This window comes from Somniosus microcephalus, unplaced genomic scaffold (genome assembly GCF_052327205.1).
Source record: "Somniosus microcephalus isolate GS21.2 unplaced genomic scaffold, FLI_Smic_1.0 scaffold1, whole genome shotgun sequence".
Classification (NCBI taxonomy): Eukaryota; Metazoa; Chordata; class Chondrichthyes; order Squaliformes; family Somniosidae; genus Somniosus; species Somniosus microcephalus.
In genome coordinates this window covers 1,412,445-1,434,579 of record NW_028225188.1, presented here as the reverse complement: position 1 = coordinate 1,434,579, position 22,135 = coordinate 1,412,445, and the positions used below count along the sequence as shown (strand labels likewise).

General features: G+C 45.8%; 2 protein-coding genes across 2 annotated transcripts in view; one reads left to right on the top strand and one right to left on the bottom strand.

The window, feature by feature from the left end:
• The window catches only part of LOC147084131 (uncharacterized), a 91,669-nt gene that overhangs the window by 47,688 nt on the left and 21,846 nt on the right, over positions 1–22,135 (bottom strand). The gene's annotated exons all lie outside the window — the stretch shown is intronic.
• Positions 549–21,020, top strand: LOC147084132 (uncharacterized). The gene is made up of 2 exons (XM_085979820.1): positions 549–745; positions 19,767–21,020. The coding sequence occupies exons 1-2, from the start codon at positions 564–566 to the stop codon at positions 20,830–20,832; spliced, it is 1,248 nt and encodes a 415-aa protein (XP_085835946.1). The 5' UTR covers positions 549–563; the 3' UTR covers positions 20,833–21,020.

Genomic DNA, 22,135 nt, shown 5'->3' with positions numbered 1-22,135 from the left:
GTAAAACATTGGCCAGCGAGATAATGTCTCCAATACCTGACTGCTTCGATAATCGCCTGTGCCTTCTTTTCCACTGAAGAATGTCGAACTTCTGGTCCTTGCAATGTACGAGAGAAGAAGGCTACTGGTCTACCAGCTTGGTTAAGAGTTGCTGCCAACGCAAAATCAGATGCATCACTTTCCACTTGAAAAGGCATCTTCTCATCTACGGCACATACCACTGCCTTCTCAATGTCCCGTTTGATATTAAAGAAAGCTTCCTGAGCTTCCACCGACAGCGGAAAAGACGTCGACTTAATAAGAGGTCGGACTTTATCTGAGTAGTTAGCCACCCACTGGGCATAGTATGAGAAGAATCCCAGACACCTTCTTAAAGCTTTTATAGTGTGAGGTAAAGGTAATTCCTTAAGTGGGCGTAATCTTTCAGGATCCGGCCCGATTACCCCATTCTCCACAATGCAACCAAGAATACACAAACATGTAGTATTGAAGGTACACTTGTTTTTGTTGTAGGTCAGGTTTAACCTCTTTGCAGTCTCTAGGAACTTCGCGAGATTTTGATCATGCTCCCGTTGGTCGTGCCCACAGATAGTAACATTGTCCAGGTACGGGAATGTTGCTTCCAACGCGTATTCATCCACCATATGATCCATCTCCTGTTGGAAGACAGATACCCCATTCGTCACTCCAAAGGGCACCCGAAGGAATTGATACAGGCGCCCATTAGCTTCGAAGGCCGTATAAGGTCGGTCTTCTATTTTGATGGGGAGTTGATGGTAGGCAGACTTTAAATCAATGGTGGAGAACACGCGGTACTGAGCTATCTGGTTCACCATCTCAGAAATACGAGGCAAAGGATAGGCGTCTAGTTGGGTATACAAGTTTATAGTCTGGCTATAATCGACCACAAGTCTTTTCTTTTCATTAGTTTTAACCACCACCACCTGGGCACGCCACGGGCTATTGCTATGTTCGATGACTCCCTCCCGTTGAAGCCTTTCCACTTCCTCTTTTATAAATTTTTTATCTTCTGAGCTATACCGTCGACTCTTAGTCGCTATAGGTCTACAATTAGGAGCACGGTTCACGAACAAAGAAGGCGGACTTATTTTTAAAGTAGAAAGGCCGCAGACTGTGAACGGAGGCTGGGATCCACCATACTTAAGGGTGACACTCTCATGCTGACACTGGAAGTCCAAACCTAAAATTAAGTTCACACACAACTGAGGTAATATGAGGAGTTTAAAGTCCTTATACTCCGTATCCTTAACGGTCAATGTAACTTTACAATATCCAGTTACCTCCGAAGTAAGGGATTTGGACGCCATCACAATTTCACTTCGAGTAGGATACACCTTCAATGAACAGGAGTTAACAAGATTGGGGTGTATAAAACTTTCAGTACTGCCACAGTCTATCAAACACCCAGTAGGACGACCATTAATCTTGATGTCCATCCTAGATTTCGACAAGGAACACGGTATGGTCTGGTCAACCGTAACCGAGGCCGCAGCAGAGAAAACATCGGGTACAGGATTACCCTTACACACTTTACTAAAATGTCCCCGTTTCTTAAATTTAAAACAGGTAGCCTCTCTGGCCGGGCCTCTTTGCCTGGGGTGTTTAGATTGCCCACAAAAATAACACTTAGACCCATGGGCTACAGCCGCAACAATAGGATTAAGTGGAGGCTCTATTGGTGTTATGGATGCCTCCATACTCGGAACACAAGAGGCTGAGAGAGACGCATGGGCTGATGCATACACTTCTAAATTCTTCTGGGCTACCTCTAACGATCGAGCCGTAGCGACGACTGTTTTTAAAACTAACGAGTCATTCTCGAGAAGTCTCTGCCTAATATAATTAGATCGGAGGCCAGATATAAAAGAATCGCGGATGGCTTCTTCCTGATACAATATGGCAGAGACAGCCTTGTAATTGCAATCCTTAGCCAAAGCCTTAAGGTCCTGCAGGAAATCATCCAGGGATTCCTCGGGTAATTGCCTGCGAGTAGACAAAAGATACCTGGCGTATACTTCATTAACCGACTTAAGGTACTGGGCCTTAAGGGCTGTGAGGGCCTCTTCATATGTAGTAATATCTTCAATTATAGAGTAAGTTTGATGATTTACCAAGTTGGTTAAAAGACCCAACTTGTTAACCGTCGGATCAGTGAATGATGCGATGAAGTGTTCAAAACATCGAAGCCAATGCGTAAATTTCTTCGACGCGTCTGCTGAATGGGGATCGATATCCAAACGCTCTGGTTTCAAAAATCGATCCATCTTCCAAAAGTTGTTACTTAATAAAATTGATGTGCCGAATAATGGTCTGAATCCAAGAGGTTAAAGCTTAAAACTCAATGTTGAGTCTGTGTTTTCCAAATGTAGTTATGCTGAATAACTGGACACAGACAACAGAATACTTAAACAGGTCTTTAGTAATTGAGGGTCAGGGCTGAACTGAAATACAAACTGCTCCACAGAGTTTATATACCGGTGTGGTCACCACCAGTACTACAATATACAGGAGCCATCAGAAAGTAGTTCATCACCTTAAGGTAGTCTCTTAAGGTGGTACAGGTTACATACACTACAATTCCTCCCCTTTTAGCTTAACAGTGTACACCCCAATTTAAACATAACATGGATAACATATATACAACTTTCATACAAAACTGTTCAAAGATTCAGTCTCTGAGGAGGCCTCCTGATCCTGGCCCAATAAAGCCTCTCAGGGGTCTCTGGTTCTTGTTGCTGGGGTGACTCATCCATTTGATCTCTTATGGATTGAATGTCATCATGTACGTTCGAGTCTGAGGTAGATGCTACAGGCTCAATAACTTCTTCAACTGGTGTCTCTGCCGTAGACATGGGGTCGACCCTTGTTCTCGATTCCACAAGTTGGTCAGCATGACGTCGTATTATGTTCTCACCAACGTCTACCGTGTACATCAAGGGTCCTTGTCGGGCACGAATTGTTCCGGATTGCCATTTATCATTCCTATAGTCCCTGGCCAACACTGGTTGTCCTATTTCGAAACTCCGAGTGCCCTTGTTATTTACGTGCTGGAATTGTTTGTTTTCGACTTCCCTATGCACATTGGGTTTTAACAAATCCAATCGGGACCGCAACCTCCTGTTATAGAACATTATGGCAGGGCTTTGATTTGTCACTGCATGCGTGGTGTTTCGATATGCCATAAAGAAATTGTCCACCTTGTGTTGTAGTGGAATATGGTCTTCGCTCATGGCCTTTATCGCCTTTTTGAACGTTTGTACAAATCTCTCGGCCAACCCATTTGTAGCCGGATGATATGGGGCAGATGTATAGTGTTTCACCCCATTCTTCTTCATGAATTTCTGGAATTCTTCTGACACGAATTGTGGTCCGTTGTCTGAACATATTTGTTCCGGCAACCCATTCCTTGCAAATATGGTTCTTAGAACTGCGATCGTCTTTTCAGAGGTAGTGGTCGACATCTTAATCACTTCTGGCCATTTAGAATGTGCGTCTACCGCTATCAAAAACATGGAATCCATGAATGGACCTGCAAAGTCGATATGCACACGTTGCCATGGGGTTGAAGGCCATTCCCATGGATGCAGCGGTGCAATTGGAGGTGCATTTTGAAATTTTTGGCACCCTGAGCAGCTTTTAGTCAGATCCTCTATTTGTTTGTCGATACCTGGCCACCACACATAAGCCCTAGCAAGGCCTTTCATCTTGACTCCCCCCAGATGACCTTCATGCAGTTCCTTCAGAACTCTCTCCCTTAATTTAGGAGGAATAATCACCCTTGTTCCATACATCAATGTTCCTTGACAGACGGACAGCTGCTCTCGTCTGGCTGAGAATGCCGGTAACAGTGGTTCGCCATGTGTTGGCCATCCCTTCACTGTCAAATCGTAGACCCGAGACAGTGTCGGGTCGTTTCTGGTCTCTCTCTCAATACTCGCATTGGTGACTGGTAAGCATTCGATGATGGTCGAGTGAAATATCTGGACAGGGTCAACTGCCGGTGCCTCTTCCGCTGTAGGTAGTGGCAGGCGCGACAGCCCATCAGCATTACCATGTTGCTTTGTACCTTTGAATTCGATATCATATTGATGTGCCCCTAGGAAAAGGGACCATCTCTGAAGCCTCTGCGCCGTCATAACCGGAACACCCTTCTTAGGGTTAAAGATGGAAACCAACGGCTGGTGATCTGTCAGCAGCGTAAACCTTTGGCCTTGCAGGTAATGGTTAAATTTCTTAACTCCCCACACGAGGCTGAGAGCCTCCCTATCTATCCGAGCATAGTTGCGCTCAGCAGAGGTCAATGATCTGGATGCGAACGCGACTGGCCTTTCCAAGCCATTTGGCAACTTATGTGAGAGCACTGCCCCGATACCATATGGAGAAGCATCACAAGCTAAATGAATAGGCAGCGTTGGGTTAAAGTGAGCCAACACTTCCTTAGAGGTGATCAGTGCCTTGCTTTTTTGAAAAGCCCGCTTACAGTCCTCGCTCCACTTCCATGGTACTCCCATTTGCAAAAGAGTGTTCAGCGGGTGTAACACCGTGGATAAATTTGGAAGAAGCTTGTGGTAATAGTTAATCAACCCAAGGAACGACCTCAACTGGGATACATTTACCGGAGCGGGAGCTTTCACAACAGCTTCGATCTTGTCAGGTGACTTATGAAGCCCCTCCTGGTCAATGACGTGATCGCAGTATGAGATTTGCTTCTGAAAGAACTCACATTTCTGGCGATTAACTCTGAGTCCATATTCTTTCAATCTGGTGAGCACCTGCTCCAAATTCGCGAGGTGTTCCTTATCATCATCTCCTGTAATCAGAATGTCGTCCAGGTAGCATTGTGTGCCTGGAATTCCCTGTAATACCCGCTCCATGGCCCTTTGCCAAATTGCTGGAGCCGATGCCACTCCAAAAACCAGTCTATTATACCGATATAAGCCCTTATGTGTGTTGATCGTGAGATACTGGCGTGACGCTTCATCAACTTCCATCTGTAAGTACGCCTGCGCCAGGTCTATCTTGGTGAAGTGTTTCCCACCAGACAGCGAAGCGAAGATATCCCCAATCCGCGGAAGCGGATATTGCACCGTGTGAAGAACCGGATTAACAGTGATCTTGAAATCGCCACAGATGCGAACCTTCCCAGGTTCCCCCGGCTTGTTGCTCAACGAACGCTTCATGACGGGAACAATGGGCGTGGCCCATTCGCTCCAGTCCACCTTTGACAGTACTCCTGAACGTTCTAGCCCTTCCAGCTCTGCTTCCACAGCAGGTCGTATCGCATAAGGTACCGGTCTGGCTTTGAAAAATTTTGGGTTTGCATGTTCTTCAACCTTGATGTTTGCCGTAATTCCTTTCAGTGTTCCCAGTCCCTGTTGGAACACCTCCTTAGCATCGTCCAATATTTTGGACAGTCGTTTATGTTTGACATCGTCCTCTTTACAGGAATCTACAGTTAGTGCTTGTAAGGAATGCCAGTCCATATTTATTCTCCGGATCCATTCCCGTCCCAGTAGTGGTGGACCTCCCTCAGGTAACACATACAAGTCCATTCCCTGACTTTCTTTACCATTGTAGACCACCTTTACCTTTATCTTTCCGATGGGGTATACTCTTTGCCCCGTGTATGTTTTCAATACAATCTCCGTATCCCTCAGGGGAATGTGTGAGAATAACCTTTTGTACTCTTGCTTATTCATGACCGTCAATGCCGATCCAGTGTCCAATTCCATCTTCACTTGGACTCCTGCTATCCGAAGCATGACCCAGATAGTTTGGTGGTCTGCTGTGTTACCCACATTATGTATTTTTAGACAACCCAGTTCCTTACTGCTGGAGTCTGAATCCGTCTTTTGTTCATCCGAACTGTTCTCTGTCACCTTGTGTACTTTCTTGTACTTCTCCTGCGGCGACTTTTTGTTGCTGGTCTTCTTTCCTGACCGGCATACTTTCGCTATGTGACCAAGTCTGCCACATTTCCTACATTCTTTATCTTTGAACCAGCACTGGTTCTGATCATGCATTGTCCTTCCGCAACGATAACACTTTGCTGCACCCAATGCCATTTCATTGGTGCTGAATTCCGATGGCCTTTGCTGCATTTCCACAGTGCCTCGTGCTGCTGCCTCATGCGATGCTGCAATGCTGAAAGCTTTGTCCAGCGTAAGATCCTTTTCCTCTAGCAATCGCTTCTGGGTTCCTTCCTTTAGTAGCCCACACACGAACTTATCTCTGAGCGTCTGCTAGTCCTGTACCGAACTGACAGTACTTTGATAACTTGCGCAGTTCGATTAAGAATTCAGCGTTGCTTTCCTCTTTAAGCTGAATTCTTTTGTAAAATTTAAATCGTTCCGCTATCAGCAGCGGCGTGGGGTTTAAATGCTCTTGCAGGATAGTAACAATCTCAGCGAAACTCTTTCCTACCGGTTTATCTGGTGTTACAAGGTGCCTTAATAACCCGTACGTCTTCGCACCCATCGAGTTTAATATGGTTAGTGCTTTCTTATCCGCCGGTACCTCATTCGCTGTACAGTAAACTTCAACGCGTTCCACATAAGTGGCCCAATCTTCTACATCGCTATCAAAAGCAGTGATGTTACCCGTTTTTGGCATCTTGTTGAGTTTCCTTTATTTTATTTATTTTTCCAAAATGGTGGCTTCCCGCGCTTGGCGGCTTTTCCTGCGCTTATCTTCCCCCGCTGGCTAAAATGGCGATTACCGCGCTGTTGCCGTTCTCTCCTCCCAGCGGTCCTTATTTCCCCCGACGCTGCTGCTCTTGTTCCCTGCTGCTCCCGCGGTCCTCGTGGACATTAACGCTTTTCTGGCTGCTGCGCGTCTCTGCCCGATTGCGGTCCGGCCCTTTTCACCGGCTGCGGTCATGTTCTCCGCCCTTTTCTTCGGTTTCCCTCCCCTTCTCCCACTGACAACTCGGCCGACTTTCTCTCCGTGTCGCTAGATCGGGCTTACCCGCCGCTGTCGTAGAAGGGATGATCACTGCCTGTTGCTGATGGTGGACTTCGTGGCCAGCAAATCAAAACTGGGTTCCCGATGCCTCCTGTGCGATGCGGTGCTCAGCAGGATGATGAGGGCGGATGCCCCTTTTCGACGCCCGTTCTGAGGACGAAGCTTCCTTGGATGCAAAACTGCCGCTAGGTACGATCAGACTTGTCGCCACTGTTGAGTCTGTGTTTTCCAAATGTAGTTATGCTGAATAACTGGACACAGACAACAGAATACTTAAACAGGTCTTTAGTAATTGAGGGTCAGGGCTGAACTGAAATACAAACTGCTCCACAGAGTTTATATACCAGTGTGGTCACCACCGGTACTACAATATACAGGAGCCATCAGAAAGTAGTTCATCACCTTAAGGTAGTCTCTTAAGGTGGTACAGGTTACATACACTACACTCAAGGCTTTTATTAAGTAAGAACATAACATAATATTAACACAGGGCAACCATCATTCATCACCGACCCAGCACTTATGAGTAAAACCCAGCTCTTATAACATAGAAACATAGAAGATAGGAGCAGGAGTAGGCCATTCGGCCCTTCGAGCCTGCTCAGCCATTCAATGAGATCATGGCTGATCATCCAAATTCAGTACCCTGTCCCTGCCTTCTCTCCATATCCCTTGATCCCTTTAGCCTTAAGAAACATATCCAACTCTTTCTTGAATATATTTAATGAACTGGCCTCCACCGCCCTCTGTGGCAGAGAATTCCACAGGTTCACCACTCTCTGGGTGAAGAAATTCCTCGTCATTTCAGTCCTAAATGGCCTACCCCTTATCCTTAGACTGTGACCCCTGGTTCTGTACTCCCCGACCATTGGGAACATTCTTCCAGCATCTAGTCTGTCAAGGCCTGACAGAATTTTATAGGTTTCGGTGAGATCCCCTCTCATTCTTCTAAACTTCAGTGAGTATAAGCCCAATCGACACAATCTCTCCTCATATGTCATTCTTGCCATCCCAGGTATCAGCCTGGTGAATCTTCGCTGCACTCCTTCCATGGCAAGAACGTCCTTCCTCAGATAAGGCGACCAAAACTGCACACAATACTCAAGGGTGCGGTCTCACCAAGGCCCTGTACAACTGTAGCAAGACATCCTTGTTCCTGCACTCGAATCCTCTTGCTACGAAGGCCAACATACCATTTGCCTTCTTAACCGCCTGCTGCACCTGCATGCTTACCTTCAGCGACTGGTGCACAAGAACACCCAGGTCTCTTTGCACTTCCCCTTCTCCCAATCTATTGCCATTCAAATAATAATCTGCCTCCCTGTTTTTGCCACCAAAGTGGATAACCTCACATTTATCCACATTATAGTGCATTTGCCATCTTTCTGCCCAATCACCTAACCTGTCCAAATCGTACTGGAGTTTCATGACATCCTCCTCACAGCATACCCTCCCACCCAGCTTTGTGTCATCTGCAAATTTGGAGATATTACATCCAATTCCCCCGTCCAGATCATTAATATATATTGTGAACAGCTGGGGTCCTAGGACCGATCCTTGCGGTACCCCACTAGTCACTGCCTGCCAGTCGGAAAACGACCCATTTATTCCAACTCTTTGCTTTCTGTCCGCCAACCAGTTCTCTATCCAAGTCAATACTTTGCCCCCAATCCCATGTGCCTTAATTTTGCATGCTAATCTCTTATGCGGGACCCGATCAAAAGCCTTCTGAAAGTCCAAATACACCACATCCACTGGTTCTCCCTTATCTATTTTACCAGTTACATCCTCAAAAAATTCCAGTAGATTAGTCAAGCATGATTACCTTTTGTAAATCCATGTTGACTTTGTCCGATCCTGTCACTGCTTTCTAAGTGCTCTGTGTTGTGTCTGTGTGTTGATAGAGACACTGAAGACAGGAGTTGGTTTGATAGATGTTTACTAAACAAAGTCTGGAGGGGAACTAACGGATACAACACAATACTCAGGCTTATATAGCCGAGTGGCCATTACCGGCATTACAGTACACATGGGGCTCTTAAAGGCACATACACTACAATTCCTCCCTTTTTAGCTAACCAGTACATAATATTTTAAGTAATTATTAATTACATGTTACAAGAAAAATAATCTATACATTGCTGCAGTTAATTAATCATAAGTCAGTCTCTCTGGAGGCTTCCTGACTCGGTCCGGATAACGCCTCGGTGGTGTAGTAGTTTCTGGTGGTGTAGTAGGTTCTTTTGGCAAGGCTGATTCGGCTTGAATGCCAGTGTCGGGTTCATCGGGTTCCAGTATCACTGGATTGGAGGTAGATATGGGTATCTCTACTTCATCGTTAGGCGTATAGAGTTGTGGTGTAGGTTGTCCCATTTCGGATGACTCTATGATTTGGTCAGCATGGCGCCTTATTATGCTTTCTCTGATGTCCACGGTATACATCAGCGGTCCTAGTCGTGTGCCGATAGTTCCAGGCTGCCATTTCTCGGTACGGTAGTCCCGGGCCAAAACTTGTTGACCTATCTGGAAGGTTCTAGTTGGCCTTTCATTCATGCCTTGAAATTACCAGTTCTCCACGTCCCTTCTGATGCTGGGCTTGATCAAATCCAGCCGGCATCTTAGGCTTCTATTGAAGAACATCATGGTGGGAGTTTGGTTTGTAACCATATGTGTTGCATTCCTGTATTCGAACAAGAAGTTATCCACCTTGTGCTGAAGTTTTATGTCTTCATTACCCATGGCCTTTATGGCCTTCTTGAAGGTCTGGACAAACCTTTCAGCCAATCCATTGGTGGCGGGATGGTATGGGGCGGACGTGTAGTGCTTAACCCCATTGTTTTTTAAGAACTTCCTGAATTCTTCAGACACAAATTGCGGTCCATTATCAGAACAGATCTGTTCCGGCAGCCCATTCCTGGCAAATATGGTCCTTAATACTGTGATGGTTTTTTCCGTGGTGGTGGAGGACATCTTTATTACCTCCAGCCACTTGGAGTGTGCATCAACCGCGATTAAGAACATTGAGTCCATAAATGGACCAGCAAAGTCGATGTGTACCCTTTGCCAGGGAGATGAGGGCCACTCCCATGGATGTAGAGGGGCTTGTGGTGGAACGTTTTGGACCTTCTGGCACCCTAGGCAGCTCTTGGTCATTTCTTCGATGTCTCCATCGATACCTGACCACCATACAAACGCCCTGGCTAGGTTCTTCATTTTCACTCCACCCAGATGCCCTTCGTGAAGCTCCTTTAGAACTTTATCCTGGAGTTTGGGTGGAATCACCACTCTGGATCCACACATCAAGGTTCCTCGGCACACTGACAGCTGTTTTCTTTGCGAGAATGCTGGCAACAGTGGTTCGCCATGTGCTGGCCATCCCTTCACTGTTAAATTGTAGACTCGTGAGAGAGTTGGGTCATTTCTAGTTTCCCTTTCAATGGCAGAATTTGTTACTGGTAGACATTCCACTATGGTTGAGTGGAACATCTCCACTGGGTCTACTGTAGGTGCCTCTTCTACCGTTGGCAACGGTAGGCACGATAAACCGTCAGCATTCCCATGCTGTTTTGATCCTTTGTATTCTATGTTGTATTGGTGTGCCCCTAGAAAAAGGGACCACCTCTGTAGCCTTTGCGCTGTCATAATGGGAACACCCTTTTTAGGGTTGAATATGGAGATGAGGGGCTGATGGTCAGTCAATAAGGTAAATTTTTGTCCGTGTAGGTAATGGTTGAATTTCTTCACTCCCCATACCAGGCTGAGTGCTTCCCTGTCGATTTGGGCATAGTTACGCTCAGCTGAGTTCAATGAGCGTGACGCAAAAGCTATCGGTCGTTCCAAGCCATCAGGGAATTTATGCGATAATACTGCTCCTACGCCGTAAGGGGATGCATCGCACGCCAGTCTGATTGGCAGTGATGGGTTGTAATGAGCCAAAACTTCTTTGGACGTGATTAAGTCTTTGCATTTATGGAAGGCACGTTTACAGCCCTCGCTCCATTTCCAAATTACTCCTGTTTGTAGCAGTTCATTAAGAGGGTGTAGAAGAGTTGATAAGTTCGGTAAAAATTTATGATAGTAATTTATTAATCCCAGGAACGACCTTAATTGTGAAACATTTTCAGGTGCTGGGGCTTTTATGACCGCTTCAATTTTTTCAGGTGACTTATGCAACCCTTCCTTATTAATTATGTGGCCACAGTATGATATTTGATTTTGGAAAAATTCGCACTTGGGGCGATTTGCTCGTAGGCCCCGTTCTCTCAGCCTAGTGAGCACCTGCTCCAAATTGGCAAGGTGCTCGTTGTCATTTTCTCCTGTTACAAGGATGTCGTCTAGGTAGCATTGAGTCCCCGGAATCCCTTGGAGGACTTTCTCCATAGCTCTTTGCCAGATAGCTGGAGCGGATGCTACTCCGAAAACCAGTCGATTGTACTGGTACAGACCTTTGTGTATATTTATCGTGAGATATTTTTTAGAGGCCTCTTCAACCTGCATCTGTAGATATGCCTGTGCCAAGTCAATTTTGGTGAAACGTTTCCCTCCGGATAGTGAGGTGAAAATATCTTCTATCCTCGGAAGAGGACACTGTACCGTGTGAAGGACTGGGTTTACAGTCACCTTGAAGTCTCCACAGATGCGAATTTTTCTCTGTTCTTCAGATTTATCATTCTTCAATGCTTTCTTCATGACTGGGATGATGGGTGTTGCCCACTCGCTCCAATCTATTTTAGATAATACGCCTGCCTTTTCCAAATTCTCCAGCTCTGCCTCGACTGCTGGACGAATTGCGTATGGCACTGGTCTTGCCTTAAAAAACTTGGGAATTGCTGCATCTTCCACTTTTATTGAGGCGGTGATGCCTTTCAAGGTTCCTAGTTTCTCTTGAAACACTTCCTTGGCATTGGCCAAGATGTCTTTTAATCGTTCAGGTATGACGTCATCATCATTTTTTTCCTTACTGGTCACCGTCAGTGCCTGAATGGAGTGCCAGTCTAAACGTATTTTCCTGATCCATTCACGTCCCAACAGCGGTGGACCACCATCTTGTAGAACGTATAAATACAACTTCTGTATTTCCTTGCCATTGTATACAACAGGCACCCTTATTTTTCCTTTGGGGTATACTTTCTGCCCCGTATATGTTTTCAAGATAATGGATGTGTCTTTTAAAGGTATATGCGGAAATAGCCGCTCGTAATCCCATCGATTTATGATGGTCAGAGCTGATCCTGTATCTAGCTCCATTTTAACTGGGGACCCTGCTATTGTGAGGGTAACCCAAATGGTCTGGTAATCTTCTTTGGCAATTACATTATGTAATTTGAGAGAGCTTAGTCTCTTGTTCCCGGAGTCGCTATCGCTCTTCTGGTCTTCGGAGCTACTGTCCGTCATCATTTGTACCTTTCTGTGCTTTTCCTTATTGATTTTTTTCCTGTTAGTGGATTTTTTGTTTCCAGATCGGCATACACGTGTAATGTGTCCCATCTTTCCGCATTGCCTGCATGCTTTGTCCTTGAACCAGCAGTCCCTCTGGTCATGGGTGGATCTGCCGCAGCGATAACATCTCTCGAAACCCCGTGTCATTTCATGGGTGCCGAAGTCTTGTGGCTTTTGCTGTATCTCTGCAGCTCCTCTTGCACTGAAAGCCTTGTCCAGTGTTAAATCTTTCTCAGAAAGTAGCCTTTTTTGTGTTCCTACACTTAGGAGACCGCAGATGAATTTGTCTCGTAGAGAATCTGCCAGTCCTGCCTCGAATTGGCAGTGTAGGGTATCAACAATCTCCTTAAAATTCTTGGCCATCGGTTCGGCTGGAGTGATTAAGTTTCGTAACAGCTTGTATGTCTTTGTGCCCATTAGATTTAGAAGTACTGAAGCTTTTTTTTTCATCTTCTATTCCATTTGCGGTGCAATATACCTCCACTCTTTCCACATATGTGGTCCAATCCTCTATCTCGTTATCAAAAGCATCAATATTGCCAGAATTAGGCATCTTAGAAAAGATATGGCGCTTCCCGCGCTTTTCTTTCTTTTCTGCAGAAAAGATATGGCGCTTTCCCGCCGCTGCTGCCGATGACAACGCTGTTTCCCGCGGTTTCCGTTCTTTTTTATTTATTTATTTATTTACAGTTGGAGACTCGTTCCCGCCGGACTCTCTGTCTCGGTCTGAACGCCGACCTGCTTGCAGTGCCGGCCGTCTCCCGAGTGCTCCCTCCCCATCTGTTACTGCTTGCCTCCGCTTTCGCTGCTTGGCCCAGCCTGACGCCCAGGAAGGATTACCGCAGTACCTGCCACCAGCTTGGCCAGCTGGTGAAACAACAGCTTCTTTCACTTCTTGATTCTTCTGGACGCCAGAGGAATCGATGTCCTTGAGGTGCTGCTGAATTGTAGGTAAGTCCGTTTGCACTTCGTCGCCACTGTTGTGTCTGTGTGTTGATAGAGACACTGAAGACAGGAGTTGGTTTGATAGGTGTTTACTAAACAAAGTCTGGAGGGGAACTAACAGATACAACATAATACTCAGGCTTATATAGCCGAGTGGCCATTACCGGCATTACAGTACACATGGGGCTCTTAAAGGCACATACACTACACTCTGATATTACATCTTTTATAATGGACTCTAGCATTTTCCCAACTACCGATGTCAGGCTTACCGGTCTATAATTCCCCGCTTTTTCTCTACCACCTTTTTTGAATAGTGGGGTAACATTAGCTACCCTCCAATCCATGGGTACTGTTCCAGAGTCTATCGAGTTCTGGAAGATGACCAGCAGTGCATCTACTATTTCCAGGGCCACTTCCTTAAGTACCCTGGGATGTAGATTATCAGGCCCTGGGGATTTATCGGCCTTCAGTCCATCAATTTTCCTAACACCATTTCCCTACAAATACTGATTTCTTTCAGTTCCACCCTTTCACCAGACCCTATGTTCCCCGGCATCTCTTGGAGGTTATTTGTGTCCTCCATTGTGAAGACAGAACCAAAATATGTATTTAGTTGGTCTGCCATTTCTTTGTTCCCCATTATAAATTCCCCTGATTCTGCCTGCAAGGGACCTACGCTTGACTTCACCAATCTTTTTCTCTTCACATATCTATAAAAGCTTTTACAGTCAGTTTTTATGTTCCCTGAAAGCTTACTCTCATATTCTATTTCCCTTTCTTAATTAATCCCTTTGTCCTCCTTTGTTGAATCCTAAACTGCTCCCAATCCTCAGGATTATTGCTTTTCCTGGCCAATTTATATATCCTCTCCTTGGATCTTATGCTATCCCTAATTTCCCTTGTTAGCCACGGTTGCGTCACCTTTTTTGTGTTATTTTTATGCCAAACTGGGATGAACAACTTCTGTAGTTCATCCATTCGGTCTTTGAATGTTTGCCATTGCCTATCCACCGTCAACCCTTTGAGTGCCATTCCCCAATCAATCCTACCCAACTCGCTCCTCAGACCATCGTAGTTTCCTTTATTTAAATTGAGGACCCTAGTCTCTGAGTCAACTACTTCATTCTCCATCTTAATGAAGAATTCGATCATATTATGATCGCTCCGACCCAAGGGGCCTCGTACAAGAAGATTGCTAATTAATCCTTTCTCATTACATAATACCCAGTCTAAGATGGCCTGATCTCTGGTTGGTTTCTCGACATATTGGTCCAGGAAACCATCCCGTAAACACTCCAGGAATTCCTCCTCCACAGTATTGTTACTAATTTGGTTGGCCCAATCTATATGTAGATTAAAGTCACCCATGATGACTGCCGTGCCCTTATTGCACGCTTCTTTAATTTCCCTTTTAATGCCATCCCCAACCTCCACCTTACTGTTTGGAGGTCTATATACCACTCCCACAAACGTTTTTTTCCCCTTAGTATTTCTCAATTCTACCCATACAGATTCCACATCATCAGAGCTAATATCCTTCCTTACAATCATGTTAATCCCTTCGTTAACCAGTCATGCTACCCCACCTCCCTTTCCTTTTTGCCTGTCTTTCCTGAATATCGAATACCCCTGGATGTTGAGTTCCCAGTCTTGGCCATCCTTGAGCCACGTTTCCGTAATCCCAACCAAATCATATTCGTTTACCTCTATTTGCGCAGCCAATTCATCCACCTTATTACAAATGCTCCTCGCATTAAGACACAAAGCCTTCAGGCTTGTTTTTTTAATGCTCTTAGACCTATTAGAATTATTATTTACTGTGGCCACGTTTGATTTAAACCGTTGATTTCTCTGACTGCCACTTTTGTTTTTCTCCTTCCTATCTTTTGCTTTTATCCTTGTTTCCCTTTCCTCTGTCTCCCTGCTCAGGTTCCCAACCCCCTGCCATTTTAGTTTAAACCCTCCCCCACAGCACTAGCAAACACTCCCCCTAGGACATCGGTTCCAGTCCTGCCCAGGTGCAGACCGTCCGGTTTGATCTGGTCCCACCTCCCCCAGAACCGGTTCCAATGTCCCAGGAACTTGAATCCCTCCCCCTGGCACCATTCCTTTAGCCACGTATTCATCTGAAGTATCCTTCTATTTCTACTCTGACTAGCACGTGGCACTGGTAGCAATCCTGAGATTACTACCTTTGAGGTCCTGCTTTTTAATTTACCTCCTAACTCCCTATATTCCGCTTTTAGGACCTCATCCCGCTTTTTCCCTATATCGTTGGTGCCTATATGGACCACGACAACTGGCTGTTCACCCTCCCCTTCCAAGATGTTCTGCAGCCGCTCGGAGACATCCTTGACCCTTGCACCAGGGAGGCAACACACCATCCTGGAGTCTCGTTTGCAGCCGCATAAACGCCTATCCCCCTTACAATAGAATCCCCTATTACAATAGCTCTACCACTCTTTCTCCTCCCATTCTGTGCAGCAGAGCCACCCCTGGTGCCAGGAAGCTGGCTGCTGCTGCCTTCCTCTGATAAGCCATCCCCCCCAACAGTACTCAAAGTGGTGTATCTGTTGGAGAGGGGGATGGCCACAGCGGATCCCTGCACTACCTGCCTGCGCCTAGTACTCTGCCTGTTGGTCACATAAGTAAGACTCCCACCAATCCAAAGGATCCAGAGGGGCAGGGCTAGGGAGGAGCATTGGTGGTTACACCTGTAGAACATTCCAGACATTAATAAGTACAACAACAACAGCCAATTCAAATGCCAGAACACAGAGTTATTTCATCACATGAAGAACATAAGAAATAGGAGCAGGAGTAGGCCATTCAGCCCTTCGAGCCTGCTCCGCCATTCAATAAGATCATGGCTGATCTTCTACCTCATCTCTGCCTTCCCGCCCGATCCCCATATCCCTTGATTCCCCATGACTCCAAAAATCTATCTGTCTCAGCCTTGATTATACTCAATGACTGAGCCTCCACAGCCCTCTGGGGCAGAGAATTCCAAAGATTCACCACCCTCTGAGTGAAGAAATTTCTCCTCATCTCAGTCCTAAATGGCCGACCCCTTATTCTGAGACTGTGACCCCTGGTTCTAGACTCCCCAGCCAGGGGAAACAGTCTCCCAGCATCTACCCTGTCAAACCCTGTAAGAATTGTAGATGTTTCAATGAGATCACCTCTCATTCTTCAAAATTCATGGGAATATAGGCCCAGTCTCCTCAATCTCTCCTCACAGGACAATCCCCCCATCCCAGGAATCAGTCTGGTGAACCTTTGTTGCACTCCCTCTAAGGCAAGTATATCCTTCCTTAGGTAAGGAGACCAAAACTGTACACAATACTCCAGGTGTGGTCTCACCAAGGCCCTATATAATTGCGGTAAGACTTTACTCATACTCCAATCCTTTTGTAATAAAGACTAACGTACCATTTGCTTGCCTAATTGCTTGCTGCACCTGCGTGTTAAGATGAGAAATGATAAAGGCAAGAAGTCACTTGTGGGAGTGGTGTACAGGCCCCCTGACAGTAACCACACGGTAGGATGGAGTATAAAGGAAGAAATAACGAGAGCTTGTCAGAAAGGTGTGGCAATAATTATGGAGGATTTTAATCTACATATAGACTAGAAAAATCAGATGGGCAAAGGTAGCCGAGATGAGGAGTTCATAGAATCTTTTTGGGATAGTTTCTTACAACAGCACATTCTGGAGCCAACCAGAGAGCAGGCTATACTAGACCTGGTATTGTGCAATGAGATAGGATTAATTAATGACCTCATAGTGAAGGCGCCCCTAGGTAGCAGCGATCATAATATGATTGAATTTTACATTCAGTTTGAGGGAGAGACGAGTGGGTCCAAGACTAGTATTTTAAACTTAAATAAGGGCAATTATGAGGGCATGAAAGCAGAGCTAGCTAAAGTGAACAGGCAAATTAGGTTAAGGGATAGGTCAAAGATTTGCAGTGGCAGACATTTAAGGGGATATTTCAGAATACACAGAATAGATACATTCCAACGAGAAAGAAAAATTCCAAGGGGAGGACCCACCATCCGTGGTTAACTAAAAAAGTTAAAGATAGTATCAAACTTAAAGAAAAAGCATATAATTGTGCAAAGATGGCTGGCAGGTCAGAAGATTGGACAGAATATAAAAAACAGCAAAGAATGACTAAAAGATTAATGAGAGAAAAATGAGAGTACCAGAGAAAGCTAGCTAGAAATATAAACACAGATAGTAAGAGTTTCTATAGATATTTAAAAAGAAAAGAGTTAACAAAGTGAGCGTTGGTCCTATAGAAAGTGAGTCTGGGGAATTAATAATGGAAAATAAGGAGATGGCAGTTGAATTGAACAGGTATTTTGCATCGGTCTTCACTATAGAGGATTCAAGTAACATCCCAGAAATAGCTGTAAATCAGGAAATGGAAGGGAGGGAGGAACTCAAAAAAATTACAATCACCAGGGAAGTGGCCCTAGAAATAGTAGATGCATTACTGGTCATCTTCCAAAATTCGATAGACTCTGGAACAGTACCCATGGATTGGAGGTTAGCTAATGTTACCCCACTATTCAAAAAAGGTGGTAGAGAGAAAATGGGGAATTACAGACCGGTAAGCCTGACATCGGTAGTGGGGAAAATGCTAGAGTCCATTATAAAAGATGTAATAGCAGAGCACTTGGAAAACAGTGACAGGATCGGACAAAGTCAACATGGATTTACAAAAGGTAAATCGTGCTTGACTAATCTACTGGAATTTTTTGAGGATGTAACTGGTAAAATAGATAAGGGAGAACCAGTGGATGTGGTGTATTTGGACTTTCAGAAGGCTTTTGATAAGGTACCGCATAAGAGATTAGCGTGCTACATTAAGGCACATGGGATTGGGGGCAAGGTATTGAATTGGATAGAGAACTGGTTGGCAGACAGAAAGCAAAGAGTTAGAATAAATGGCTCTTTTTCCGAGTGGCAGGCAGTGACTAGTGGGGTACCGCAGGGATCGGTCCTTGGACCCCAGCTATTCACAATATATATTAATGATCTAGACGAGGGAACTAGATGTAATATCTCCAAGTTTGCAGATGACACAAAGCTGGGTGGGCATGTGTGCTGTGAGGAGGGTGCCGAGAAACTCCAGTATGATTTGGACAAGTTGGGTGATTGGGCAGAAGCATGGCAGATGCAATATAACGTGGATAAATGCAAGATCATCCACTTTGGTGTCAAAAACAGGAAGGCAGATTATTATCTGAATGGCAATAGATTGGGAGAAGGGGAAGTGCAACGAGACCTGGGTGTCCTTGTGCGCTAGTTGCTGAAGGTAAGCATGCAGGTGCAGCAGGTGGTTAAGAAGGCAAATGGTATGTTGGCCTTTGTAGCGCGAGGGTTTGAGTACAGGAACAAGGATGTCTTGCTGCAGTTGTACAGGGCCTTGGTGAGACCACATCATAAGTATTGTGTGCAGTTTTGGTCACCTTATCTGAGGAAGGATGTTCTTGCCATGGAAGGAGTGCAGCGAAGATTCACCAGACTGATACCTGGGATGGCAGGAATGACGTATGAGGAGAGGTTGGGTCGATTGGGCTTATACTCGCTGGAGTTTAGAAGAATGAGAGGGGAGCTCATTGAAACTTATAAAATTCTAACAGGACTAGACAGACTAGATACGGGAAGGATGTTCCCGATTGTCGGGGTGTCCAGAACCAGGGGTCACAGTCTAAGGATAAGGGGTAAGCCATTTAGGACAGAGATCAGGAGGAATTTCTTCACCCAGAGAGTGGTGAACCTGTGGAATTCTCTACCACAGAAGGCAGTGGAGGCCAATTCATTAAATATATTCAAGAAGGAGTTGGATATATTTCTTAAGGCTAAAGGGATCAAGGGATATGGAGAGAAGGCGGGAACGGGGTACTGAGTTTGGATGATCAGCCATGATCTCATTGAATGGTGGGGCAGGCTCAAGGGGCCGAAGGGCCTACTCCTACTCTATGTTTCCCTCACTGATTGCGGCTCTTCACCAACACCGACTTTACAAAGAAAGCCCCGCGTGGCAGCCTGGAGCTCTGGCCCAGCGCGCAGGTGCAGGGGAGGATGATTGACAGGGGCTCAGGGTGTGTGCTGAGCATGCGCAGTGAGGGCCGGGTGCCTGTGGAGTAGTTGAGGGCAGGGCCATGGGGCACATGCGCGGGGTCAGCCACAACTCAGTGCGGCGGCCGGGGCGCTTTCTGGAGTGCGGGGGCTTGTGGGGATTGCAGCCGCCATTACTGTTGATCCTTTCAACCAACCTGTGCAGCAACTGGAGCCTGAAATTCAGCTTCACTGCCCCTGGGCTGGGAAAGGGGGACATGAGACAACATTCTCCCTCTTACCCCTTTCTACACTCCTTTTACAGGGTTTTAGAAGTGGAGCATTTACAGACAGGAAGCTCAAACCAAACATCACAAGATCTGACAGAGTCGCTCGATTCATCAGGACCTGAATATCATCGGCCTTTGCACATGGAAGGAGAGAGCAGCGATCGCAGCGCGGACAAACCGCTCACGTGTTCCAAGTGTGGACTCGCCTTCAGCCGATCGCCTGACCTGGCGAGACACGTGCACCGTCACACCGGGGAGAAACCGGGTAAAGGTGGGGACGGCGGGAAGAGATTCAGTTCCCCGTCTGCATCAGAAATTCATCGGCGCAATCACACTGGGGACAGTCCGTTCACCTGCTCCATGTGTGGGAAGGGATTTGTTTATTCATCCCACCTGCTGACACACCAGCTTGTTCACTCTGATGAGAAACCATTTAAATGTTCTGACTGCGGGAAGAGCTTCAAATACTCCAGGGTCCTGAAGCAACACCAGCTTGTTCACACCGATGAGAGACCGTTTACATGTTCTGACTGCGGGAAGAGCTTCAAATACCCTGGGCATCTGAAGGATCACCAGCTTGTTCACACCGATGAGAAACCGTTTACATGTTCCGACTGTGGGAAGAGTTTTAAAAGCTCCGGGGTTCTGACCAGACACCAGCGAGTTCACACTGGGGAGAGGCCATTTCCCTGCTCTGTGTGTGGGAAGGGATTCTCTGATTCATCTACCCTGCTGACACACCAGCTTGTTCACACTGATGAGAGAGTGTTTAAATGTTCTGTGTGTGAAAAGAGTTTTAAAAGCTCCAGTGCCCTGAAGCGACACCATCTTGTTCACAATGATGTGAAACCATTTAAATGTTCTGACTGTGGGGAGAGCTTTAAAAGCCCCGGGGTTCTGACCAGACACCAGCGAGTTCACACCGGGGAGAGGCCATTTCCCTGCTCTGTGTGTGGGAAGCGATTCTCTAATTCATCCAACTTGCTGAGACACCAGCTTGTTCACACTGATGAGAGAGTGTTTACATGTTCTGACTGTGGGAAGAGCTTTAAAAGCTCCAATGACCTGCTGAGACACCAGCGAGTTCACACTGTTCTGTAGCGCAGGGCCCTGTAGACAGCTGGGGTGACATGAACGTGGAATGGATGAATGTTTTATAAATTCTTGTACTGCTGTTTAATCTTTCAATCTGTTGTGCTGATGATTCCCTTGATTTGACTGTTAATGTTATTTTTGTTTTTCTCCTTATCACAGGCAATTGCCTATTAAAAGTCAACCATCACAACCAATAAAACATGTAACATAACCAAAAAAGTTTAAAGGAAACTTAAATTAAATTAAAATTCTATTTTCGGTGGTGATGATACATGCCAGTCCCTCCGATACCCACCGATCACGGAAGGCCTCGAGCGCGCCGGTGGACTGTTCATGTTATTACATTGAATGTACAGCACAGAAACAGGCCATTCGGCCCAACTGGTCCATGCCAGGGTTTATGCTCCACACGAGCCTCCTCCGACATATCCTCCTATGTTTATCTGGCTTCTCCTTAAATACACCTATGCCATTCACCTCAACTACTCCTTGTGGGAGTGAATTCCCCATTCTCATCACTCTCTGGGTAAAGAAATTTCTCCTGAATTCCCTCCTGGATTTATTAATGACTATTATATTTATGGCCCCATAAATATGATGAGATTCTGTTAAGCTGCCCAGTATGTTGTTGTACTTTGTCTTTTTCTGATGAATGAAACATTACTGAGCCACTGTACCCGTGTTATGGGATGAAGTGCCAGACAAGTGAAGGCACAACGTCTGGGTGTGAATCTAATAATAACCTCACGGACCGTATAGGTGTGATAACTAGATGGGCTTGTGGTTATAGTCTGGTCACAGATGGACTAAATTCCCTGAATTAGCAGGAGTTCAGGAGGCGGCCAACAGACGGGTCCAAACAGTCCCATTTCCTGAGCGGTAACCAAGCTTGTGTATAAGAACAGGCCACTTAAGCCGTTGTCAGTTGGAACAGACTCAAGAAGAACATAAGAACATAAGAAATAGGAGCAGGAGTAGGCCAATCGGCCCCTCGAGCCTGCTCCACCATTCAATAAGATCATGGCTGATCTGATCCTAACCTCAAATCTTCTATCACTCTGCATCCACCCGAACCCATGTGATCTCCCGGGAGAGGCGAAAAACCAGATAAAGACCCAATGGCCAATTTGGGAGAAAAAAATCTGGGAAATTCCTCTCCGACCCATCTAGGCGATCGAAATTCTTCCAGGGGATCACTCTGTCCCTATATTTTCTACAGTACTTACCTTCTGTAAAGGCGATCTCCACCCCAGCCAGGAACAGGAATAAAACCATCTCCTGAAATCTAACAGAATTAGAACACAGTAGG

Excerpts from the sequence above, each read along its gene's own strand:
- LOC147084132 (XM_085979820.1), top strand. The coding sequence starts at position 564 with ATGCTCCCGTTGGTCGTGCCCACAGATAGTAACATTGTCCAGGTACGG. Across the intron at positions 746-19,766 it reads AGCTTCGAAGGCCGTATAAG|GGTTTTAGAAGTGGAGCATT; the intron begins GTCGGTCTTCTA and ends CTCCTTTTACAG.